Source organism: Miniopterus schreibersii (assembly GCF_964146895.1).
Source record: "Miniopterus schreibersii genome assembly, chromosome: 3".
NCBI lineage: Eukaryota > Metazoa > Chordata > Mammalia > Chiroptera > Miniopteridae > Miniopterus > Miniopterus schreibersii.
This window is the reverse complement of record NC_138103.1, coordinates 30,457,339-30,484,308: the sequence shown is the minus strand read 5'-3', so window position 1 is coordinate 30,484,308 and position 26,970 is coordinate 30,457,339. Positions and strand designations below refer to the sequence as shown.

The window sequence follows — 26,970 nt, the reverse complement described above, 5'->3', positions numbered from 1 at the left end:
TGGTAGCTAAGAACCAATTTTTCCAAGGTTTCAAGATGATAAGAAATAACCTTTGCCAATGAGAAACCATAGGAGGAATGTGCAGCACTTGGTAACTGAACTTGGAAATTTAGAAGGAATGTTTAAAGTGATATGAGATGTCACATCTGCATATCTGGATGTGACTTGGTGTTGCCTCCTTTTAAGGACTTAAAGTGCATTTGTGGCTTTGATAACTGGAGAAATGGAACAAAGTACACATTGGGGTGCCCAGAGCTTAGTTAGGTCTGGGCCCTCTTCTCAGTCTACATGCTGTACCTAAGCAAACTCATCCAGTCCCATGGTTTTAAATAACTTCTCTATACTGATGACTACTAAAACTCCTGCAAATCCAGACTATATATCTACCTGCCTATTTGATCAACTCTTTGGAGGCCTCTCAAGGGTCTCCAATCAACATGTCCAAAGCAAAACTACGAACTTTTGGCTATCAGCATTCTCTAACCTGATCCTGCTACAGTACCCCCTTTTTCCAATAAGTGACACCATAAGCTGCCCAGTTGCTCAAAACAAAAATCTAGAGCTTCCCTGTCCAACATGGTCACAACTAACCACATGTGGCTATTTAAATTTAAATTTAATTTAACATTAAGTAAAATTAAAATTTCAGGGTCTCAGTTTTACTAGCCTCATTTCAAGTGCTCAATAGCTACATGTGGCTAGTTGCTACCATTATTAGACAGATATGGAACATTTCCACCATCACAGAGAGTTTTATTGGATGGCACTTCTCTAAAGAGGTGTCATCGATTCCTCTTTCCCTCACCTCCTACATATAGTCCATTAACAAGGTCTATGGATCTTGCATCCAACACATTCCCTGAATCAATCCATTTCTCTCCATCCCACTCCTGTCATCATGGTCTATGTACCATTACCTTTCACTTGTACTGCTGAAATCACTTTCTAATTGTCCTAGTTCCAATCTTACTTACCTATAACCATTTCCCCTATAGTGGACAGAATTATTTTTTTCAAAACTGAAAATCAGATCACATCTTTCCCCTGCTACAATCCTTCCAGTGGTTTCTGTGACCAAGACTGTGGCTTTATCCTAATATCCTTTCTCTTCTTCAAACTCAGTAAGAGAACTTCTAAAGTTTAGGTGAGCATATGGAGGCCCAAAATAAAGAATACATTTTTCAGAGTCCCTCTTTGCACTTAGGTGTGTTCATGTGACTGAGTTCTGACCAATGTGGTTGTGTACAGTTTCATGGCATGTCCTTAAAAAGAGCAGGATCTTCCTGCTGCTGAAACAGATGTGATAGCTGAAGCTAGGATAGAGCATGAGGTAAACTTGGGAGTAGAGGTAATGCATTATGGAGCAACAAGATAGAAGGAACCTGGGTCTCTGACACAGTGGAGCAGCCCACTAGCCCTGGAATGCTTACATAGACTTGCACATGAGAGAGAAATAAACTTCATCTGGCTTAAGCTCGAACTATTCGGGGTTTTCTGTCACAGCGGGACCTAATTCTAATGAATACAGCCAGCTTCCCATCACACTTAGAAGAAAATCCATGCTCCTTACCAAAGTCTGGAAGGTTCTGCATAATCTGGTTCCACTCCAGTATAATCCCTCCACTTTTCCCTCATTTCACCATGCTTCAGCCACTCTGCCTTTCTTTTTTGCTGGGTTAACACACAAAACTTCTTCATGCTTTAGGGCCTTTATACTTCCCTCTGCCTGGCTTGCTCCTCCTCAGATCTCCTCATGGCAGATTCCTTTTTGTTAATTGGGTCTCAGCTTCAATATCACTGCATTAGAAATAGTTCCACTGAACAATTCTTTTACAGTACTTTATTAAGTCACACTCTTTTACAGTAGTTTATTTTAATTCTCTGCATAGAACTTATCACTGATGATTCTTTAACTTTTCTTCCCCGCTAGAATGTAAGCTCCATGAGGATAGGAATTTTGATTGGTTGTCCAGAACAGTGCCTGAAACTTAATAGTCAAATGAATGGTCAAATACTATTCCATGGATAATGTGGTGATCAAAAGCAGACTTTCTAAAGTAAGATGACCCAGATCAGAATCCTGGCTGGGCCACGTACCAGTTATGTGGACTGCAAATTGTATAACCTAGGACTCTGTAAAATGAGATTTCCTATGGCATAGGGTAGGAATAAATAAAATAGCATTTATAAAGCACTCCCTCTCCTTTTCCCTCCCTTCTCTGAGAACTCCCTCTTTCCCTTTCCCCTCGGCCTTCTTATGGCCACTTCTGTTCTGCTTTGCGTGCCTCTCTGCACAGTCTACCTAAAACTAGGCCTTTGAAATTTGGCGGGAATTAATGTCATCAGCGGTGTGGCAGAACTGCGCATGCACCACACATACTCTTTCCTGCGAGCTAACTTTGTTACCTCGACAGCCAATCAGAGGTGGTGTCAGGGCCCGAGTTCCGAGAATTCTCCAATCGAGTTCTGGGAGGCGGGCCGCCGTGGAGGCCGTGGTGAGAGGGGGCGGGGACAAGGAGAGGGCACGCACAGACTTCGCGGCCAGGATCTCTGCGGGCCAATCGTAGAGGCCTGAGGTCTGAAGGCAGCGGGGTGTAGCCGGCTACCGCAACTAGAGGCCGCCTAATGTCGGGCCAATCAGAGTGAGGAGGTGGGAGGAGGCTGGCCAAGCAGTGTGCAGGGTAGGCGAGGCTTGGGGTGGAGGAGTCTCGCGCGGATGCTGTGGGCTCCCTAGCTCCTGTCAGGGCAGTGCGGCGTGCGGAGGCGGGAAGGCGGTAGTGCTTGAAGGGGAAGGGGCGACTGCTGATTTGCCGGGAGGAAGCCCGAGGGAGTGGGCAGCCATGGTGATGGCAGCGAAGAAGGGCCCAGGGCCGGGTGGCGGGGTCGGCGGGGGAAAGGCGGAGGCCGAGGCGGCTTCGGAGGTGTGGTGTCGCCGGGTGCGGGAGCTGGGTGGCTGCAGCCAGGCCGGGAACCGCCACTGCTTCGAGTGTGCCCAGCGTGGGGTCACCTACGTGGATATCACCGTGGGCAGTTTCGTCTGCACCACCTGCTCCGGCCTCCTGTGAGTGGACCGGCGCGGGGGGAGGAGTGGCAGAGAGTCGGCTTAGGGGCCAGGGGAGACCCGGGGCGAAGGGATGAGGGAGGGCGGGGAGGCCTGGGGACGCGCCGGATGTGGTGAGAGAGTCCTCGGTTGCAGAGGTGTCATGGGGGAAGGAAAGGGGTAGCGGAGGCAAGACACAATTGGAGTCGCGTTGCAGGGGAAAGGAAGGACACCGGAGAGAAATGGAGAAACTCCCTAAGGGAGGCAAGGAGAACCGAAAGTGGGGATAATTGAAGGGAACTGGGGGGAGGGGTTACAGATTTAAAAAGCCAGAGAATGACAGACCTTAAAAGGGAACTTCATATAGATGGAGGGCAAGAAGGAAAGAGGTAGGGCAAATTGGGCTTAAGATGAAGGAGTACCCCTTTCTTCCTTCTGGCTTGTGGCCATCCTGGAGTATGAGATGGAGAAGCCAAGCTAAAATAGGCAAAGTAGCCCAAGTTGAGAGCACAGAGATAGTGGCAGGTAAGGAGCCAGGTTCCAGTGTTCAGGTGCAGATGCTAATCTTGCAGGGCTTCGAAATGCTATCCAGAAGCAGATATCTTAACAAATCTAAGAGATGATGAGAGCTGATGGGTTGCCCTGTTAGAGAGCTTAACTTTTCCAAAGGTTTGTAGATCTGGATGAGCCATCCTTAAGTGTAATAATTTACATCTTTAAGCTCCTTGTTGCCATGGCTTGATCCTAATAGTAACATCTAGCAACTCTTTCTAGATTTGGGGGGAGAGGCAGATTGTTGTATAATCTGATTCACTACACTTGGCACTGGCACTGTATTTGGCCATGCCTGAGCTAATTTAGAACCACAGTTCTAGCCCAGATTTCTGGTTATATGGTAAGTTTCTTTTTCCCCCTTAGGGAATTATTTGGTTAGATGCATGATTAACTTTTGTTTTTTTTCATGATTAACATTTGATACCAAGCCCGTATCTCTATTTTTATAAGTCTATCAAGGGGTTTATTTTGACCGTTTTTTAGTATGTTTTAATACATTGGTTTGGTTGTTGGTTTCATTTTTAACAAGGAGCACTTTCCTTGTTTCTTCTTACACCTTTAGGAGCCAAGGAGGGAGCAGTATTGTTCTTGCTTGACAGATGGGAGAACAGAAGCAAAGAGAGTTTTAGTAACCTATCCAATGCCCTATGGGGCTTGCTGTTTTCAGCATTTGTTGTTTGATATTAGTTATGATCATGGCAGAACAGAAATGAGGATCTAGGTCTTCTAAGATACAGTTTAGGATTATTTCTCTACGCAGTTTTTACTTCCTTTGCCAAACTTCTATGTTCTGATCAACCTCACTTGGGTGTTGTGAGAATGGACTTGACTTTGGTCTAAGTAAAAGCCACTATGGCTCTTGGGACAATGATTTAGAACCCAAACAGAAATGTGTGAAAAGTTGTGATAGAGACACAAATGAAGCAAAAGGTTAGAAACTTGAGACTGGGACAAATACTCTAAGGAGAGAAGGAACAAAGTTTAGGAATATTTGTAGCATAAAGTAGAAAGAGAGAGCAGATTCCTGAAGATCTTGCTATGAAAAGGAAAATCTGATTATAGAGTCTGGAAAAAAGTAAAGGGAAGCAGGGGGTTAAAACTGATGATATATCAGAGTCTGGTCCTAGGAAGAAACAGTGTTAATTCATTCCCATGGTTAGCTGTGATGGAATGAAAGATAAAACGCTGAAAATGCTGACATCATCATCATTATTTTATAGATCTTGGTTTAAAGTATCCCACAGATAACATTTCCCTTCTATAATGAATATCCTTCAATCAGGACAGAAGGAGGGGCAAGAGATCTGGGACACATTAAAAACCTGGTTTCTTTTGCTGGGAAAGTTAACTCCTTAAACATCAGTTCACAGTTTGCAAAACTTCATCACTTTCTCTTGTGGTCATTATTGTTGATCCCATTAATGAAAAGTCAAATGCCTGTGATCTGGAGAGACACTGGGTGGAGGTGAGCATGGCCTAAGGATAGATGAATAGAAAAGTACCCCAAGAGGCCTGGCTCTGTCTGAGGTGTATGTACCTCAAACTAGGGCTTAGCTTTTTAGGAACTTAAGTTCCAATGGGAACAAGTGATAGGAATTGACTAGTCCCCCTTTTTTTCAGTTTTAAAAAATTCTAGAAAGGATATTTTTGGTTAGTATTTTGGTAACGCATTATAAGAATCACTCCAAGTGATTCTTGAAGTGGTAGACTTTAGGGAACACATTTTGGTGGTTGGGAAATGAGAAGCTAGGCCAACCCTATGTTAGCAGGAAGTCAGAGTAGAGTGAATGATCAAGAAGAGGCTGGGCCAGTAAATAAAGCTAAACTGAAGGCATGTTGAGATTATAAGGAGAGAAGTATCAGATGAAATCTATAAGAAAGTTTCAATTTCCTTGACTGTGACTGTCAGCCTGAGTTCTGGTAGTACTTCTCATTTGCTAATTGGAATTCTAATTAGCCTGGACTAGAGCAGGGCATATAAAGCTTTTAAAGGGGTCTTAACAAACTACTAGCTGTGTCCTCTGAGGTGGGAAGGGCTGGGAACTGGCAAGTGGGCCAGAGGCAGAGTGTGTGAGGTGGGACATACTTATTGCAGGCTACAGAGTGAGGAGGGAGCACACACGGTCCAGCAGGCAATGGAGAGGCATGGCTCCACAGGGACACATGCACAAGTTAACATCATAAATCCACATGACTGATTGCCCATAGGTTAGGATTTTGTGGTGCTGGGAAGTGAAAATTGTAGTAGGTCAAAAGCCTGTACATTCATTTATTCATTATTCAGTCAGTCAACAAATACTTACTGAGTATCAAGTCCTAGGCACTGTTTTAGGTGTCGGAAATATGGAAATAAACAAAATTGACAAAGTACCCATATTCATTTAGCTTACATCCTAGTAGAGGCCATGGACTGTAAATAAATCATTAAATATATAATTGCAGGTAGTGATACATGTTATGAAGTAAAATAGAGCTCAGCATGGGTCAGAGAGTGATGGCAACTCATATTGAGGTATGCTGATAAAAAGAGAAGAAATATTCTTTGTTAAAATGAAGAGGATATTTATTGAGGGGAGAAAATTGGAGTACCATACTTAGCACCATTGCCAGAGAAAGGAGACAGAATTGGCTTTGTATTTCAAAAGCCAGCTTTCTGTTGAGTGTGTTGCAAATATGTCTACCTCTTAGAGGGATAGAGTGTTCTGGGGGCAGTGAGAAGAATAACCAGAGTTCCCAGCTGGCTGGATTGGCTGATGTAGCAAAGTTGACTGTTCCAGCCAAAGTTGAATTGCCCAAGATCTGAAGAAAAATTCAGATTTTAATATTGGTGGGTGGGTGGGTGATGACTGTGCCTTCATCTCTGCACATGTAAGCTCATTCTCACCATCTCTTTTTTAATGAGAAATACTTTCTCAGCTGTAACAAAAACCCACAGTGTTGGTTTGAGGGCTTAAGAGAGAGAGACTATTAGTTTCTGCTGTTTCTAAATTTACATACATGCTACCACAATTGTAGGTCCAAAATTTGACCTAGTTTTTATTCATTTGGGTTTCTTCCAATACCTAATTTCCTTAACCTGATATAAATCCTTTTAATTTGCCCATGTTCATATGGAAAATAATACAATAATTATTAAATAGTAATACAAGAAGAAACTGTGTTTCGCATACTTACAACTCTAAACCTACTTTTGCCCCACTCTGTATGTATACATGTGCTGGTTTATTTATATTTCTAATGTCTACTAGAGGATGAATCTGCCATTAGAAGCTAGGTTGGGGTAAAAATTGCAAAAAAATATTTCCAGCAGAACCTTAGATGTTCTTTCTTATTCTGGTTTGCTTGCATGCCTCAATGAATAAACCACTTTTCTGTAAAAAAAAAAAAAAAAAAAAAGTTGAGGCATGAAACCTCATTGAATCAGGGATGGGCATTACCTCTGATACCCAATTTTTCCAGCAAAGTATGTGACATTCTTCACTGACCTGTTTTCATCCATCCTTTAAGCCATGTCCTTCAAGTCTCAGTAGTGGATACTTGTCTCTTCTACTTCTGCACAACTTTATCCTAATGATGGGATTAAGTCAGGATTAAAGTAGACAGACCTCTGGGCTGGGTGTCAAGAGATGTGCTTGATAGCTCTTTATTTATGACAGATTCCTACCCTCCTTGTCCTTTAGTTTCCCTGTCTGGCTTGCTAGTGGTGGCTTCTAGTTGAAGCACTTTTTATCTCCATGAAGAGAAAGGTGTATGGTAATAATTCACTACTTTTCCATCTGTCTGGGTTGGAGAAATAGACATGTACCTTGCCCTTATTTTAGTCCCATTCCTCCATCCCCTCCCCACCTCACCTTTCATTTGTCTGCTGGGCTGAGGTGAACAGTTTCACTAAATTACAGACTTAAGCACTTTATCATAGGGGCCCCTAGGACAACTTGAAAAGCCCCTAAGAAAATAATAAATTACCAAAGGGATGAGAAGAAAGGAAAAAAATGTGAAAGGATTGGCATTGAGCCTGAAGAGGAAGGCAGCTGATAATATCAGGATTCTAGTGACTCTACAAGAGAGGACAGCTGTTTATCATTGTCACTGAGGAACAACAACAGGAAATGGCTTGAAGCAGGGGAATTTAGATAGGAAGAAGTTTCCTAAAATTAGTGAAATTGACCCTGGAGCAGGGTAATAGGGGAGCCTTCCTGTTAGGGACTATTAGGGGTCTCTAATAGGGACTCTTGGTGATGTTTGGGTTCAAGATAAGGACTGAACTGGTTAGCTAAACCCTGCTTAGGCAGAGGAGTGGGATCTCCTGGAGGAAAGAAATACAAACTTGGGTGTACAAATTTGAACACAAATATTCAGAGGTAAAGAATTCCCAAGTTCAGATTTGGCACAAATGAAAGAACTCGGGTGCTGGGTGGAACTGTTTTTTTCCATTGTTGACCTGGCAGAACCTTCTTATCTGAGCAGCTGAGCAGGTTTGAGGCTTTTATGAAGCAAGCTAGAAGCAAAATATGGGCCAGTTTGAGGGTGATGACCACAGAGAAACAAAAGTTGTGGTATTTGTAGAAATAGTAGGGTGCTTAATAGAGGGAGGGGAGAGAAAGGCTAAGAGAGGGAGAATTGGGCAGATTTTAGTATCTCTGCAAGTTGGTTCACTTGCCAAGTAACTCAGAGTACTTTAAAGATTGATTCAGAGTACTTCAAATGTCACTTAGGTGCATTTTTGTGAAAAGGAAACTGAAGTGGAAAAAAGATTTTATGACTAGGCTGAAGGCATGCATCCTAATAATGTACTTGCTTTCAGTTGGAACATCTTGCACTATTCTGGGCAAATAAATGTGTCTCTATATTTCCCCCAGCACCTCCTGGCTAGAAAAACAGAATGGATTTGCTGTAATAACTGAAGGGCAGCACCTCCTTCTAGTTCTCACTTCTTTTGGGGAGAACCTGAGAGTTAATTTGGGGAGACTACGTACAAGTTGGAGAGTTGGGTCTATTTAATTCCAGGCCAGTGACTCATATCTGGCCCATTGTATGACCCTGGTATGTACCCAAGAGAAAGCAATACTCCTAGACAACTTGATGTCATCTACTGGGAGGGGAGGGGCTCTTGTTTCTAAATTGCTTCTCTCAGCCAGCAATGTCCTCTATGATTCAGAAACAAATTCTCTGACTCATAGGCCATGTAACTAGTCCCTCTTCTGGGCTGCAGATTATTGTGTTGCCTTGTAGAGAACTCTCTCTGCCCCCAAACTGTGGCTCTGGTTATAGAATCCAGTCTGCAGACATCGAGGTCAAAGCAGTGGTTTTTGTACTGTGCTATGGAAACATCCTGTTCCATCAGATTCATTTGGCCCAACACACCTAAATCACTTAAGTTTCTCTGTCTTCCCTTCGTCCTGTATCATCCCACCTCCCTCTCAAAAAAACCCTCCAGTTGAAGCTTAGCCATAGAAAGTTCTGTTGTTCTAAGTATCTCCTCTAGATTGATGCATGGGTCAAGTCCCTTCCCTTCCCCCCACAAGGAAGCACACCTCCCTGTTTATACTTTGCTAACAGTTCCTGGTTCTCCTTTCCGGAAAAGTCAATGACCTTTGTGTGATAGGCTTAGAATCTGTTTTTCTAGTGTAAACATAATACATTTTTACTTTTCCCCTGACCATTTCTCTTCCTTCCCCCACTGCTGCATCAGGGTGCTAATTCTCCCTGATCCAGCTGTGTGCCTAAATTACACCCTACCGCATTGAGAAGTACTCTTGTCCAGGTTTCTTGGGTCCTTTATTAGCCAGCAGTCCAGTGATTGAGAACTGGGTTCTATAATTTTTGTAAATTCCAAAGTGCCTACCACAGTGCCTTGTGTTTTGGCAAAGTAAATATTTGTTAGTGGGAGGTGAAGAAGAGGATCAGGGTCATAGGGACAGAGAGGTCTGCTCTGGCTAGACCTCAAAGAGGTCTGGCGTTCTGAGGGGAAAAGGCCTAGTTATTAAGGTGAAAAAGGGCAAGGGAAGGCATGTAGAAGTACGCTATCTGGACTTCAAAACAAAACCATTAGTAAGAGAGGCTTTAGGAGAGAAAACTGGAATATCTCTGAAATGTGATCAGAAGAGAGTCTTCAGGGCAGATCAAGTTTAAGAGCTATTGTTTGACATGTAGTAACAAAGCCTGGCTTTTGGTTCTCCCTGCTTTTTACTAGGGGCATCAGTCCTCATTGATATTGCTTGTTTTTTTAAAGGGGTATGTTGAGACCCTTTACTGAAAAATCTAGCAGCATAATTACTGAAAGTATCTTCAATTGTAGCCTCTAGTGTCTTGTCCTTTGTTAGAATCCATAATCAGTAATTTATCATCCAAAAGGGGCCTGCCTTTACTGTTCACACTGTACTATGCCATCTGTTCTCCCTCCCTACCCACACTGTCTTCACTTACACTAACCCAAACACTACTGTTCTTCCAGACTTGGCAGGAGCACCTTTATTCTGTGTGTGCACCTGTAAGCATGAATGTGTGTTTTCCCACCTTTGTCTAGGACTTACATTTTGTAAATTTTGTTATCTCTTCTTTCTCCCTTTGCTTTCCTGTGGGCATCAACCAGGACCCTATTCTAGACTTATAGTACTTTTATTTTCACATCTTGATTCACCCATTTTTGACAAGGGAATAAAAGTTTGAAGAGGCCTCATCATTTGGACTGTCTTTCCTGACTGTGCTTGTGGTCTTTTCATTCCTGGTCCCAGGGTTTTGTTTATTTGTTTTGGTTCAACCAGTTTTGTTTTAATCTGATGAGGGCAGTAGATCTAGACCAGAGTCAAGCTTAAGGTATAAGGAAGGGGAACCTGTGAAACCCTGCTTGGCTTAGCCCCAAGTTTCCTGTTAGAACACTGGAGGGCAGTTGAGGGGGGAGGTCAAGAAAACCTTATTCTCTGCTATAATCTCCATAGGGCTTCCATGGGCAGAACTGGACTCCCAAGGAATTAACACAGAGCTGGCACAAAAGCACCCCCATGGATATATGTTCCTGACTCACACCAATCTCATGTCTCATTGTTGAACCTGACTTCCTCCTGCTTCATTGAAAGATCTAGAAATGAGAAAGTCCAGAATATTTCTTTTCCCAGAGATCTCTTCCTGAAAGAGAGGGACTCTCCATTCCTACCACCATGCCAGTCTTCCGTGTAGACACGAGGAGGGGCAGCTAGGCTAGGACTCTGGTGTTTGTCTCCAAATCTTATCCTTGTTGGTGTTATCAGGAATTGTCAGGCACCTTCATGTTTGTCCTCCCTTGTTCTTGAAGAATTTATGTCTCATGGACTCTGGGACCTTGAAGATGTCTATAGGTCCAATGCAATGATAAAAGAGGAAATGGGAAGTGGTTGCACATCTGAGTTCCCAGATGTGCCCCTTCATCTGAACACTGAACTGTTGGGGTCTGAGCCAAGGTAGAGAAGGTTTCTGGAGGGGCAGAATGACTGGAATCACAATATGTCCTCACTCTGTCATTACTGTCTTTTATCAGAAGCCTTCAAAACATTCTTGCTTCCTTTCTTTCCTTGAATTAGGAAGTAGCTTCAGGCCAGGGAGTTCTACTTAAGCTTAATTTACGCATTGTTTTACCCTTTCTCACTTCCTCCCCTCCCATAAACAGACCTGCAGCGCTAACTGCATTATATTTCTCTTTCTTTCTATTTCTCTCCCACAGGAGAGGCCTGAACCCCCCTCATCGAGTCAAGTCCATCTCCATGACAACTTTCACTGAGGCTGAAGTAGTATTCCTGCAATCCCGAGGAAACGAGGTAAGCTACTGCTGATGGAGGGTTACAGGCTGTATGTAGTTGCCTTACTTGCTCGGGAGCTTTGTCTCAAGATTATAGAAAAACCCTACAGTTTTCTTTCTAATCAAGCTTCTCTTATTTTTTAGTATGTAAGACATCTTGTCTTATGTATATTTGTATATTTGCAGAATCTTAGTTATAAAAATTGTGGTTTGTCTAGGCCCCTTGTTGGAGGAATCAGGGAAAGGAGCAAAATCTCTGCAAAGGGTTGTCCCTGCTCACTTGAGAGGGAAAATGGTTAGAGCTCCACCTTGATGAGCTTTTAGAGTTGACTGGGCCTACCCCTCTGATTAAGATCTCCTGGAGCTGACCTGAGCCTCAGCAACCCAGGTTTAAGGCCATGCCATTTACTTGAAAGTGAGTTAAACCCCTTCCTTAGCTAAAGCTGCTGATAGGAAGATGCCATTCTTGGTGTTAGCAGTGTGCCTAGCTTATGAGTGATTGACTTACTTGGAAGGTGCAAACAAGGGCCTCTAGAGGATGTTCTGGAAGCCACAACTCTGAAAATTGTTCCTGACCCCATCCCCATCCAAATTTAGTTCCCCATAATTCTCACGGACCTCTAATTTCTTTTATGTGTCACAGTATATATTTATAAGTTTATTTTTATTTATTTAAAGCATGACCTCCCCTAGCCCTGGTTAGTTTGGCCCAGTAGTTAGAGTGTCCGCCTGCAGACTGAAGGGTCCCGGTTTGAGTCTGGCCAAGGGCACATATCTCAGTTGCAGGTTTGATCACCAGCCCCACCAGTTGGGGAACATACAGGAGGCAACCAATTGATGTGTCTCTCTCACATCGATGTTTCTCTCTCTCTCCCCCTTCCACTCTCTCTGAAAAGCAATGGAAAAAAGATTCTCCAGTAAGGATTAAAAATAAATAAACAAATAAACAAATAAATAAATAAAAATAAAGCTTGACTTCCCCATTAGATAACAGCTCTGTGAGGACAGGGATCTTGTCTGTTTTGTAGGTATATCCAGGTTTTCACACAGTCCATGCTCAATAAATATTTATTGATGAATAAACTAGAAGTGGCATCATTCCCATTTCATATTTTCTGCCCCAAATCCTCTGTCACCTAACTCCATTCCTTTAGGTTTGCAGGAAGATTTGGCTGGGTCTTTTTGATGCTCGGACATCTTTAATACCAGATTCCAGGGATCCTCAGAAAGTGAAGGAGTTTCTCCAGGAAAAATATGAGAAGAAGAGATGGTAAGGAGGAAGAAAGAGATTGATATGGAGACATGTGTTCAATACATACTTCATCTGAGAGTTGAATTGGGGCTTCTCTCAAAAGCTAGACTTGGGTTGAATCTGTTTCACTCAGATTCAGTTAGGGCTAAATTCTGCCTTCAAGATAATAAAGTTACATGGAAAGACAACTTGTTCTCAGTCACTAACCTTGCAGCTTTCGTGTCCCCTCTTTTGGGGAGATGATAAACTGATTGGAGGGGGGAAGTAGGCCTGTGGGAGTGGAGGTTAGTTTTTGTAGCTCAGCTGATCTCATATATGGAGAGAGGTGGCTGGAAGCACATGTCCTATATAATTTTATGCTTTTAGCCATCATTTCATTCATAATTTGTATGTATGCTGTTTTCTGGAAGAGGAAAACAACATCTCTATTTTCCCTAGCCTTTTATCTCCCCAGGTGTCACTTATTGTTTGATTTCTGGGGTGTGTGCATGTTGGGAGTAACTATAGGGTGGAGAAGAGAATGCAGAGAGCAAGGAGATTGATGTGGATAAAGCAGCATTTTGGATTCCCTCCTAGGGGTGTCCTCAGGAGAAAGAAGATTCTTCCAGAGTAGAGACACTATAGTGGGAGGAATTTTATCAAAAGTAGCAGGAACTGGGAGGAGAGATTGTGAGCTCTTAGAAGATGAGGTGGCAGAAAGTTTTTCTATGGAACTGAGAATATGAAGAAAACACCCAGGAAATAAAAGGAGGAAGTTGGAAAATGGGATTGCCTGTTCATCAGCATTATTGCAGGTGTTATACTTGAAACCCGGATGGTTTGACATATCAGAAAGAGGAGGGAATAACTGGCACAAGCCAGAGCAAACTGAACATTCTTGCAGAAAAAAATGAGCACATGACAGTAAAGGGGAATCTCAAGATAGACAGAATTTTGCTATGTTGCTAAATTCCCTTTAGTTCAAAAAAGAGAATTAATAGGAAAAAATGAGAAAGGATTTTGACTGCTGTAACCTGTATTTTCCCAAGCACCTAAGCTGTGCATGGTCCAAGGTTTTATCCCTGTCCTTTCAACCTAACTATTCTTTCTCGAAGGTATGTCCCCCCGGATCAGGTCAAGGGGCCCACTTATACCAAAGGCAGTGCCTCCACCCCTATCCAGGGCTCCATCCCAGAAGGGAAGCCTGTGCCATCTCTCTCAGTTGCTGCCTCCACCTCTAGCCAGGTAACACTCAAATCTGTCCTTCAAGATTATTTTGGGATTTGGGGGACAGGAGTGTCAGTTTCCTAAATCAAGTCTCCTGAACTTAGCAGACAACAGTTCAGAGCTGTGAGTTGGTTCTCAGCCCTGCTGTTACCTATGTCTTGCATCTATCACCTTGGACTCGTATCTTTTGGAAGAAAGAACCCAGCAGGAAGTGGTATTTAGGGAAGTCAGAGTATGAACTCCAAACCTGACCATTCCTCCAAGGAAACACAGAAGGGGCCGGGACTCTGCTTCAAGCACCTGGGAAAGATAAGGAGGTAACAGCTCCAGGGGGACTGTTGGGCAACATCCCTGTATATCTCAGCATTACCTTGACTAATATGTTCTAAAATGTGTGGTTCTGGGAGCTGGTGTACTGAGAAGACAGAGGAATTAGGTATGAGAGAGGCTAAGGCAACTTCTGCCCAGGAATCCTCTCAGTTGAGGGAAGTTTCTTCTTCTCTTCTCTTTCCACTTGCCTATCTGGGGGCAGCCTGGGGAGCCCTGCAGCTGCTGGGTATGTCTGGGATTCCAAGTGCTATATGTAATATTTTCTCCTTCAAGTCTGTCAGTCAGTCTCAGGCTCGGGTGTCTCAGCCCCGGAGTGCTCAGCCACCTCCTCACTCCTCGGTCAAGAAAGCCAGTACTGACCTGCTGGCTGACATCGGTGGAGACCCTTTTGCTGCTCCCCAGGCAGTATCATCATTTGCTGCATTCCCAGCCTTTGGGGGTAAGTGGGACTTGGGATAAGAACCTTCCTATAACATATGTACCCTTAACACCAAAAACTCTCTCCCTCGGGGGGTGACCAGGTTTTACTCAGCCCTAACTATCTTCACACGAACAGACATGATGGTAATTCTAACGCATTAAGGCTGGGAGAGTTGGAGTCAAATGGGTATGGCAGGGATTGTGTTTGGGAGTTGGGAGCTCCTAACACGTTCTTTTAGAACACTGGAAATATCATTTTTATTACTTTCCCTCTCTATTAAAATGGGAGCAGGGAGATTATCGTGTGTTCCATTTCCCCTCCCCTCTTCCCAGGGAAGAGCAATAGCCAATAATAGAGTTGAATAAAGTGGTATCTAGTTCCACTCTTCTCTTTTCAAACCCCTTTCCTCCCCAAAAAATAAATTTTTTCCCACATGACTCTGCCCAAACTATCCTCTGACAAAAATGTTAATGCTTCATGGAGTAAGGATAAAAAGGTGGTGGGGAGGGATCTTGGAGGCCTCTGAGATCTCCTTTCCCCCACATGTGTCTAACTCTCTGCCCAAGGCCCCTGCCATCTCCCTCTGAAGAGGACCCTGTGAAAAGGCAGATGTCCCATTGAGTGGCCTTTGAATGCCTTAAGAATTAGTGTATATTATATAGATTAATATACATTTTATCTATATAATCTTTGTATTCCCTTCACCTATAGGCCAGACACCTTCCCATGGGGGCTTTGCCAACTTCGATGCCTTTGGCAGTAGCCCCAGCTCTTCTGCATTTGGAAGCATTCCTCTAGCTGGCCAAGCCCCATTTCAGGCCCAGCCAACAGCCACAGGTAAACTCTGCCTCACCGATTTCCTTTCTCTCTTCCAACTGTATCCAATTGTTCATATCCATACATCACCTTTCATTCACTTCTGCACCAAGCTAGAGAATTGTGCAAAGGAGACAAAGAGAAGAAGCTCCAGGAAAGGCTGAGAGGAGTCTGATGAGATTCTTGTGAGGAAGAGGGGGCTCTATTGTTCTCTTTTTTCATGGAAAGAAAATGGCTAAAATTGCAGCAGGAGCTGTGCAGGTCATACACTAAAAGATTTTTGACTGGGAAGTATGGGAGACCTGAGTCCTAGAAAAATGGAAAAAGGACATGACCTTTCTTCTAGAGTACTAGGATGGTCTGTGTTGCAAAATGCCTAAAGGGCAAGGGCTGTCTCAAAGTCCAAGGCAATCTCCAGAAGTCCTCACCCATCCCTCTTAGAGCAGAAGCCTGTAAACTCTATGTTGTGTAGTTTATGTTATACATTTGAAAAAGAGTCTGAAGGTTGCCTTAAAGCATTTGGCTTCTCCCTAAGTGCCCAGGCATCGAGTCTTCAGAGCCTTTGAACTGCCCCTCTTCCTTTGGACATCCTTGGATGCAGAAGGGCAGCTGGAGCACTATAAAGAGCAGATGTCTGAGGAAAGCCAGTGACGTAATACTCTTTTTCTCCCTTCCCCCACCTACCTGCCCTTTCCCTCCTACACCCTCATTGCCAGCCAGTCGGATGCTAACTGGAAGTTACAGCTTTGGTAAGTTATTCTGCCCACCCACAGCCTACCCAAGGTAGGAGCCTACCTCAAGTCCTCTGATCCTAGAGTTTTCAGGTCTGGAAGGAACCCTTCAAATTTAGCATTTTCCAGATGAGGCAGTTCAGTAGTTTCTCCAGTAGTGCAACCCACAGAATGGCAGAGCTCAACCCCAGGCCCAGACTTCCTAACTCTCGCTCTGCCCACAGCCTTCCCACTGTGATACTGTGAACTGGCTACTTGCTTTTGTTTTTATTTTATTTTAATTTTTTGAATGGGACAAGAAGAGATTTTTTATAGTGATAAAAGTTAACAAAAGAAGTTTAACTGACAAGGCAGCCTTGAAATTCATAAAGCAAAAACTGTTAGACAATGAAAATCTAATAAACCAACAGAGAGGGAGACCATAATAGACTGTCACAAAACTAATAGATAAAGTAGATAGACAACTAAGGAAGGAAGTCGGCCATTTGAGTAACACTTTTAACAAGTTTGATCTAATAAATATAAGTAGAACTTTGTAACCAAAAGACAGAATATATAGTATTTTCAAACATATAACCATTTTACAACTTGACCGTATAGAGGGAAACAAAATCTCCATAACTTCTAACAAATCGAAATTACACAGGTCACATTCTATATGATAAAAGATGTCCTAAATAAAACTTAAAGGCATGAAACAGGGAGAAGATACTTACAACATGGAAAACAGATAAAACGCTAATAGCCATAATGTGTTTTTTAAAACACCTATAAATAAGAAAGAATAGAATAATGGACAAAGGATACAAGCAGATAATACCCAGGAAAAATATGAAAATATCTTTAACCTAACTAATCAGGGAAGACGTAAATTAGGATAAAATAATCATTTTTCACATTATATTAGCAAAAATTTTAAAGACTGGTAGTTGCCAATATTGTGTGGGAAAATGGGCCCTTTCGTGTGCTGTTGGTAAGAATATAAATTGGTACAGGGATATTCAGGTTAGCAAGAAGGAAGTGTTCTTGGGAATGGGAGCTCTAAACGAAACAGCCTATACAAAGTTGTTATAAATTGGTCTGTTCAGAAATGCATTCCTAGCACAATTGATGGTTTTAAATAATTTAAAGGAGAGAAAGAAGGCATTAGCCCTGGAGCCATTCCTGGGTGAACCTGTAGTAAAACTTTTGTCCAGTGTCTGACCGTCTCAAAAAGCAGAGTCTGCAGCCATATCCAGAGCCAAACAGCATTTCTGAGGCTCTTGCCATTGCTAGGAACATCCATGGATTATCTCCAGGAGGAATGAAAGATTCCCCATTTTGCAGGAGAGGAAACTGGCTCAACTTGATCAGTGACTTGGCCAAAACTGAATGGCTGATAAGTGGCAGATTCCATTTGCTTTGTACTACACCATGATCACAAGGTTGTTTCTGTGAGTGTGACCTTATCAAGAACTATTGGGTATGAAGTAGGGAGATGTTGGTGACAGATGGGTATTTCTTCTGACAAACCTGGTTGTATTTTTATATTTCTGAAAGGGAGTATGGAGAGGGAAGGTTTCTAAAACTGCAGTTTCCCCTTGAAACTGTGATAAGGCATGTGTACGAATACAGCTCCAGGAGTGGGGCTCTGGAAGTGTGTTAGAAGCAAACTCAAGCACAGATATTCCTAGCAGTGGCCTCCTTTCTGAAAATGTGCTCTCTGTAAGGTGTTCACTTCGAGTGAGGGCCAGCTCTGCCCTCTAGTGTCCACAAGGAGACACAACACTGCCTGCAGATGGACAGACAGCCCTTCTCCCAGCCTGGGAGGGCAGAGGACCTGGTCCTCACTGAGGGAGCTCCCTGACATGAAGACCCCAAGCAGGACTGAGCTAAGTGAGGACAGGGAGCTGTGTTCGCTGAGAAATTCTATGTACCCTGAGTTAATCAGGCAAGAGAAGGGCCAGGAGCTGGAAAATCAGAGGATCGAGTGTCACCCTGCTGGCTTTCCAGCCTTCCTCATGGCCTGTAGAGTGGAGAGGATTGAAGACTAAGTATGTACAGTAGCATTATAGTCAAGCACTTGTTCCTGCAGGAAGCCCAGGGGTTGGAGAGGAAGAGTGGCCAAGCAGAGCACTGTCTTTAAGTGCTGGCATGCTAGAAGTAGCCCATCTTTGGAACCTTGCAGCAGGCAGGCATTGGGCACCTGTCTTCCCTGCTGGATTCTCAGCTTCTACAAGTTAGAGCCTGGTCACCATCAGTTATGCTTAGTGCCTAGTACAGTGAAGATACCCTTAAAAAGGGTTTTGGAAAAATACATCCTAAGCCTTTAGAAACAAAAGAGCATGGAGATTCAAATTACAGTTCTGGGCATTCAGAAAAAAAGCCAAAAACTTTACTGATGAGAAAATAAGATGAGGTTTGAAGGAGCCAGAGAGCAACATGGATTTGAGAACCAGCTTGGCTTCACTATTTCCTTCCTTATCTCCTGTCTTTATCTTTTCCTTTCCTATCTTTTTCCTCTTGTCTCTGAAAGGAAAAGTATCTTACATTGTAAAGGATCTTCCTTACCCTTTCCCACTTTCTGGAGGATTTTGTCCCATCATCTTTATCTTAATAACACTTCCACTTAATTCACCTCTACTGGCATATTCCCTTTTTCCCACAAATATGCTTTAAGTTTCCCATTCTACAAAATGTTTCCAGAGCCTTACCCATGCTAGTGTCTTGTTGCAACTCCTTTCCAGAGCCATATGTCTGGGAAGAGGAGCTGATGGCTTTACTCATTTTTTATTGTCCTATTTCTTTTTCCTTTTTTTTTTTACAGATTTTATGGCATAATATACATACTGTTCTGCACCTTGATTTTTTTAAACTTTATGGTAGTATTATATTTTTTTATCAGCATATTAACAGCTTCCTCATTTTTTATAGTCTAGCATATGTATGTACCATAATTTATTTGATCGATCCTCTGTTGATGAATATTTAGGATGATTCAGCTTTTTGTTGTTAAACAGTGCTGCAGTTAATAACCCTGTATGTCATGTTTGCACTTGCAAGTTATATCTGTAAGAAAATTCCTTGCAGTGGAATTGGTCTAGCAGTATTTTTATTTATTATTACAAATATGTCAAGTGCTATGAAGAAAAAGAACAAGAAACTATGAAAGGAAAATCAGAATTGAATTCACATTAATGCATCAGGAAAGGCCCATCTACAGACATGGTTCTGTTAAGCCGGAAGTTAGCAGGCCAAGGCCATGGGTGGGGCCTCTTTTTATTTTATTTTTTAATTTTTTTATCCTCATCTGAGGATATTTTTTCCACTGCTTTTCAGAGAGTGGAATGAAGAGAGAGAGAGAGAAAGAGAGAGAGGAGAGAAACATCAGTGTGAAAGAGACATCGATTGGTTGCCTCCCGCATATGTCCCAACCAGGCTGATGATGGAGCCTACAACAGAGGTATGTGCCCTCGGCCAGAATTGAACCCTGGACCCTTCAGTCTGAAGGCTGACGCTCTAACCACTGAGCCAAACTGGCTAGGGCAAGGGTAGGGCCTCTTGTTTAAGGTAGAGGCAGAGCACGTAGAAAGGCTGGAGCTGAGGGTCCAGAAAGGTCTTCTTCACTTGTGTTCATGATCTGAGCCAGCTATCATATGTTTCCTTTGAGACTTTGTCTTGCTTCTCTGACCTCACAGATCATTTCTTAAGTCATAGGTTATAATACCTCACATTTGTGTTATATTTTAGATTTTAAAACACTTATCTCAGCCCTAGCCAGTTTGGCTTAGTGGTTAGAGCACCTGCTGGTGGACCGAAGGGTCTTGAGTTCGATTTTAGCCAAGGGCACGTACTTCGGTTACAGGCTCAATCCCCATGTGCAGGAGTCAACCAATAGATGTGCCTCTCTCACATCGATGTTTCTCTGTCTTTATCCCTTCCACTCCCCCTAAGCAATGGAAAAAATATCCTCGGGTGAGGATTAAAAAAACAGCAACAAACAAATAAAACACTTATCTCAGATGGTCTTTACAGCTACCCTGTGAGGGTGAGAAATGGAAAATGAAATGGTTTGCTATAGCCACAGCAGTAGCACATGGTAGAGCTACAAGTAGAATCCAGTTCTCACTTAACCTATTCAAAAAAATTTTTTAATAGAATGGTCACTGTGGGCTTTGTGGAAGAAGTTGACATTTATTTATTTTATTTTTATTTTTTTAATATGTATTTATTGATTTCAGAGAGAGGAAGGGAGAGAGAGAGAGAGATAGAAACATCAATGATGAATCATTGATCAGCTGCCTCCTGCATGCTCCCGACTGGGGATCAAGCTAGGAACCCAGGCATGTGCCCTGACCGGGGAGTTGAACTGCGATCACCTGGATCATAGGTTGATGCTCAACTGCTGAGCCACGCTGGCTGGGCTCATTCTTTTTTTTTAGTTGATTTGAGAGAGAGAGAGAGACATCCATTTGTTGCTCCACCCATCTATGAATTTATTGGTTGATTCCTGTATGTGTCCTGACCTGGGAATCAAACCCGCAACCTTGGCATATGGGGACAATGCTCTTACCAACTGAGCTACCCCACCAGAGCTATTTGTTCATTCTTTTTTTAAAAAAATGTTTTTATTGATTTTTTTTTTTAGAGAGAGGGGAAAGGAGAGGGAGAAAGAGATAGAAACATCGATGTGAGAGGCACATCAATTGGTTGCCTCCCGCATGTGCCCCCACCATGGCCGGGGATCAAGCCTGCAACCAACATATGTGCCCTTGGCTGGAATTGAACCCAGGAGCTTTCAGTCCATGGGCCAACGCTCTAACCACTGAGCCAAACCAGCCAGGGCTATTCATTCATTCTTGAGCACCATCATGTTGCAGACACTATGCAGTGTGTTTCCCTTCAGTAATGAGTCTTCCAGCACTCATAAATATAAAACTTTTTTCCATTTGTAGCCTTGTTTTACCCTCACAACAGCCCAGAATGGTTGACAGATGAGACAAAGACACATAGATAAAGAGGCTTTCGTAAAATAATGGGGCCTTAGGCCTCTTCCTGTGAGACAAGATTGCTCGGGATTTCCAGGGCTCTTTGCTCTGTGGACTGTTTTGTAAAACTGCCACATGGGGCTTGCCCTTTGCTTTTGCTTTTTAGATGTGAACACCAGGGAAGTCAGGAGAACCCTGTAGTCGGCTCTGCCCAGTGAGCAATGTGCCTAAGCCCTGATCTAAGCTCATAGCATCAGGGTGGCCCCCCAAAAAAGAGGTGACTCCAATGGGAGTGCTGATGGCTGGAGATTTATGCTCATCACCTCCAGTGCCATCTCCATGAGTCTCCCAAGTGTCCCTGAACCTTTCTGCCTTTCATAGCTCCTCCCCCACTCCCTCTACCTGCTCTTCATATGATTTATCCATAAATGGAAATGCTGCTTTGAGGAAATTACAGTCTCTTGAGGGGGAAAATGAAAAGTGTAAGTCAAACTAGAGCAGGAGGGATGGTGACCTGACATGAGGAAGAAATGCTTTTCTCTCAGTGGTGGCAGCTTTGAGCACTAGGAAGACTGAGAAAAGCTAAGTATCACATTGCCTGGAATTCTCAATGGGAGACAAGCCCTCCTGAACTGGGTGATCTGTGGGAAGACTGTGCTGGCTCAGAAAACCCAGGTGGTGCCTCTCATGTGATCACTCCACTCCTCCACTGCACCCCATCTCCTCCTCTTCTGCCCCTACCACCTTGTCTCAGCCCAACATTCCGTTTTATTTCCTATGACTTTCCAGGGAGCAGCCAGGTGACTCCATTTGGTGCCTCTCCTCTTGCACCTGCCAGTCAGCCCAACAGCCTCACAGATATGGGTAGCCTCCTGGGACCTGGGACATCAGCTGGAGGTATCCCTAGCAGGTAGGCACACACATCAGGGGTTTGCCTTGGGGTAGGAGAGCAGGGCAAGGAACTCTGGCCTTACTTTTCCCAGCCTACTTAGCTCCTGTCTAGCAGTACTGGGTTTGCCACGTCCCAGTCCCTTGCCTAGCTTATCTCCTTGGTCCCGGAAGATGTGCATGCCAACCTCTCTCCCCATATTGCAGCATCTTTGGGATGACCAGTCAGGTCCCCATGCTCCAGTCGGCCACAACTGGTGGAGGTGGCAGCACAGGGCTTACGTTTGGAGGTGAGTCTTGCCTGTGGAGACCCGGGGAGGGGATCCAAGTCCTAGAGGGAACTGAGGACTCTGGGCAGGGGTGGGTGGAATGGAGAGAAGATTGAGGAATATTCAGTTATCACAATATTAAGCAAATTAAAAAAAAACAACATCTTTTTTTCTCACCTCTGCCCATTCCCATCCTGAGCAGCCTTCACCAACCCTTTCACAGCACCTGCTGCTCACCCTCAGCTGCCTTCCACAAACCCATTCCAGCCCAATGGGTTGGCCACAGGTAAGCCTTCCAGATTGTCCCATGGCCCTGTCTCTCTGTACAGCACAAATTTCCCTGCACCTCTCTCCCTTCACCCCAGAGAAGAAGAATAGCTTCCAGAGGTGCAGCATGTGGCAGGCCTAGTGCTAAGTGCTTTACATCTGTTATGTAATTTTCACAGTGGCCCCAGGAGATAGGTACTGCCCCATTTTAGAAATGAGATAACTGAGGCACAGAAAGGGCTATTAATTAGCTTTAGTTTATGCAGTTTAATAGGTAGCCTAAAGCTGCCCCCAGTTCTGTGCGGTGCTCATGCTCTCCATGCCACAAGCCATGTGGGCAGGAAGTGGGCAGGTTTGGTGGGCTGCATGGAAGTTGAAGAGTTCCATGGCTCATTCAGGGTACTTCCACTAGGTACCTCTGGTTAGGGAAAAACTCCATCCTATTTTCCCATCTTGGAGAAAATAGGAATTTTGGATTTAGGAAGAACTGTTCTCCACCCTACGTTCCAGAACTTCGCCTGAGCCTCGTGTCCCTCACTCCACAGGACCTGGCTTTGGGATGAGCAGCACTGGGTCTGGCTTCCTCCAGACAGTGCCACCCACCGGGGCCTTTTCCAGCACCTTTCCACCACCAATGTTCTCCCTGCAGACCCCGATGACTCAGCAGCAGAATGGTAAGGGATTGAGACCTCACCCTCCTTCCTCACTCCCCGCAGGAATATTAGGGACCCAGACATGTGAGCTGGTTCCATTTTGGACCATAGGGGAGGAATCAGGGAAGCACCAGGCCTGCCTGTGTCCTCTGACTGCTCCATACCTTCATTCCCGTCTTTAGGAAGGCCCCCTCTCACTGCCCACCTGGGAGGTAGCTGTGCCTGCCCTGCAGGGAGGTAGACAGAGAGGGGCAGGGCTCACGTCTGCTGAGTTTTAACTCTTTCTTCCCAGGATCTTCCTTCGGTGACTTAGGATCAACTAAGCTTGGACAGAGGCCACTGAGCCAACCAGCGGGCATCTCCACCAACCCCTTCATGGTGAGTGCCCCAGTGCACCATGGTGTGGCCCATACCCTTCACTCTGGGGCTTGGGGACAGAATCCTTCCAGGAAAAGGGGGTAATGTGGGATAGAATTCAGGCCCCTTCTTCATAAAGTTCTGCTTTGTCCAAGCCAGGGATGAGTTGGGGTAGTTGATGGGCTTTCTCTGCCCTGTCACCTCCCCCATCCCCCAACACCCACCCCTTCCACTTGCCTCTTATCTCCTTCATGTTCCCACTTTCCTCAGCACAGTAATGTTGAGGGAGAAAGGAATCCTGAACTACATTTCTTCTGTGGCTTCCAGCTTTACTTCTTTAATCTAACAATTTGTGGTTCTTGTTGTTTCTTTCCAGACTGGATCCTCACCAAGCCCATTTGCCTCCAAACCTCCAACCACCAACCCATTCTTGTAGCACTGTGCCCTGGGGAGGGGGGCTATTCCCTGCTCTCTGGGGTCCTTCTACTCCCTGGAGCTCTGGTGACCACTTGCCTGTGGCATTTCTGTGCGTCTGAGCCCAGAGTGGGCCTTGCTGTGCAGGGTAGGGTCTTGGAGATGGTGGAGGTGCTAATGCTTTGCTTGGAGCTTGCATATAAAAGGGCAGCTTCCTTCTTCCTTCCAGCCTCCACACAAGCAGGAGGCCCAGGAGAGAAGGCAGGGCCTGGCCTAGAGGAGCAATGGTGTTTTATTTCTCAAATTATTAATTACGATGGCAGTAATCCTCCTCCTCTCCTGCCCTCAGCATACACAGTACTCCCTTCATTCCCAACCCCATGGGCAGAGGAAGCTATGGGCACAGGCTGACCAGCGTTCCCCTGGGGAAACTCTTCCTCATGCCCAACTTTCCAACACTGTTCTCGTGGACAGAAGCACAGTGGGAGGAGTATGGTAAAGGTGGGGATGAGGTGTGGTGTTGACGTGGGATAGTGATTAGACAGGCTGAGAAGGCCCCGGGGGACCAGAGTGCCCTTGGTGCCCTGGCTTGGGCCAGCACACCTTTTTTTCCACATTTTTGCTTCCCCAGCTCCCTCCCTCATCCTGGGCACTCAGAATGACTAGTTTTACCTACATACTTAGACATGTCCAACTCCTGTTAAGCACTTTAGTTAGTTGTGGTGTCATGTTTGGATACCAGTGTTTTATATTTATACATAGAGAGAATTTTCTAATATAGCTATTATACACACACACACATACACACAGTCTTTCTCCCTCTCCAAGACAGTTCTTTTACATGGGGAATGGGATGAATCCCATCTGTGCCTCGACCAGCAAAGCCAGAGCTCCAGAGGGTGGGGGCGAGGGCAGCCACATGTTCTGACCACCCCTGAGACTGGACATTTCCAGGGAAAGGCTTTGTGGCTACTTTTTTCCTTTCTTTTTTCCATGTACCTCCCTGGCTCCCAAATCTCTGCACCAAAGCTGTTATAGGCAATGTTGGAAAAGAACTACATTTGAAAGAAAAAAAAAAATGGCTCTCATGGTCTTGCTTTGGGCCAGCTTGAGTGACCTCACGTCAATCAACATGACTGCCTGGGTTGGTGATCATGTTGCCTGTGATGCTGCGTGCTGTTGGCCAAGGACAGGACTCACTGCCCACAGAGCCAGCCCCTGTCTGAACTGGAGTCCCATGTTAGCAATCGGAGGGAGCAGAACGGGAGAAAGCCTGTCTCTGCCAGGAACGGGAGATAGGTGGCTATAGTGGGGGTGGGCAAAAGAGGAGGTGCCAGCTGGGAGATGGGAGTAGGCCACTCCCAGATTCATTCTCAGCCCCTCCTCAGACTGTTTCCACCTGAGGATATGGCCACAGCCTTGGTGTCTGGGCTGTTTGGTGACAAGACAGATGGCTTGGGTTAAACACCTTGCCTGGCTGAGGAGAGGCACAGGACTCAGCCTTGCTGTCAGAAGAGGTTCCCCCCTGTTCCAAGTTGCCCAAGAACTCCTGGCCCTTTAGCCATTTATAAGATTTCTCTGGGTCTTTCTACCCAGTGACCTTTAACGGCATAACAGCAGGGAGACAGGTATTGGGTTACCACTTTATTTACTTTGAAGATTTTTTTGAAAATACCTCCAGTTGCTGGTATCTGCCCAGCAAGGATGGCTTCCCAGGCTTTCCACCCGTGCTGTCTTGTGTCTGTTTTCATTCTCCCATCCTCTCCCCTCCTTCTGTCTCCTGGTGGGATCTCCTAGGGTGGACCACCATCCTTTTCCCCCTGGATTTATTATGTTTTGTCTGTTCCCTTCTCCTAGTATTTTTCTCTGTCACCCTTGATTATCTATATCCTTCGCCCTGTCTCTTTGTTTGGCATTCTCTCTGCTCAGAGCCAGGGAAGGGTGGGGAAGCTGGTATCTGTTGCTGTGTAGTAGGGGAAGGAGCCTTATTTCTCCCCAGCTCCCCCACCCCTCCTTTCCTAACCAAAAACATTGAAGTTTGGAGGTGAGATTTAAAGGACCAGGAGCTGCAGTGATTCTTACTGCATGTTTGAGTCACAGTCCTACTTTTTCCCAGGGATCTCCTGGGCCCAGGATGTCCCTGCAGTACCCTCTTCCTGCTTCCCAGTCACTCTGTCTGACAAGGACTCCAGCAAGCTCACTGGCCAGAGCTGGGTTACCAGTCAGAAGTTACACTGGGTCAGCCTCTGATTCCAGGGCAGAAAAATCAAGAGTTCCCCAGCCATAAGCCAAGACTAGGACTGCAGCTGCCTCTCTTGGCAGCTGCGTCTCCTCTCTTCAGGCCAGTGGCAAAGAATGGAAAAATCCCTGGCCTGATAGAAAATGTCTAAATGACTGAGCTGTGTTCTTCCTACCCTAACCCCTGGGGTATCCCTGCATGGCCCTGCCTGGTAGTTACAAATCTGAACCCCACTGCGCACACACCATGGGGCTGGAAGGACTCACCCAGGCTCCCACCACGTTTCTGACCAAGTCCTCATGTCCCCCCCTGACCATTGCGGTGACCATGCTCTGCAGACAACCATCCTTTGGCTTGGTTCCAGCCTTCAGCAGGTCACCTGTGGGTGAGGTAGCAGGTGCAGGTCCCCAGGACCTCTGAAGAGCTCTTCTGTCTTCCACATTGGAGCCTTGGAGCCATGGTGGGGGAGGGCTAAAGGAAAGGGCTAAATGTATGGTGCTGTCCCTGCATCACCCTCCACAGATGAGTGGGAACCCAAATAGAGGAGGGAGGGGCACATGGGAACAGCCTGGCCTTAGTACCCCAGCCTCCTCCCTCTAGGCTCCTCTCCCGGGTAACAAGATATTTCCATAAGGACTTAGAATGTAGAGAGATACCATCCCACAGCTGCCCTGCACCTGGCAGGGTGATGCACAGGTGGACCCCTCTAGTTGGGAGAAGTGTTCTCACCCAGCAGAGCTAAGGTTCTGCCATTTCCTGTCCCTGGGGAGCAACTCAAGTTACCAGGGCAACAG

At 44.9% G+C, this 26,970-nt stretch overlaps 1 protein-coding gene across 5 annotated transcripts; it reads left to right on the top strand.

Moving 5' to 3' along the window:
- The first annotated feature begins 2,492 nt into the window (after positions 1 to 2,492).
- AGFG2 (ArfGAP with FG repeats 2) lies at positions 2,493 to 25,001 on the top strand. Of its 5 annotated transcripts, none has more exons than XM_081133801.1 (13): positions 2,493 to 3,061; positions 11,292 to 11,385; positions 12,521 to 12,636; positions 13,713 to 13,842; positions 14,428 to 14,593; positions 15,287 to 15,412; positions 16,108 to 16,140; positions 21,879 to 21,999; positions 22,185 to 22,267; positions 22,449 to 22,532; positions 23,059 to 23,187; positions 23,459 to 23,544; positions 23,900 to 25,001. In XM_081133801.1, the coding sequence occupies exons 1-13, from the start codon at positions 2,841 to 2,843 to the stop codon at positions 23,957 to 23,959; spliced, it is 1,449 nt and encodes a 482-aa protein (XP_080989927.1). In that variant the 5' UTR covers positions 2,493 to 2,840; the 3' UTR covers positions 23,960 to 25,001. The 5 variants fall into 5 exon arrangements, 3 of the variants coding, with proteins under 3 accessions (XP_080989927.1, XP_080989928.1, XP_080989929.1); XM_081133803.1 differs by having other exon boundaries at positions 2,510 to 2,681; XR_013998546.1 differs by having other exon boundaries at positions 2,678 to 3,061; positions 23,024 to 23,187.
- Positions 25,002 to 26,970: the final 1,969 nt, after the last annotated feature.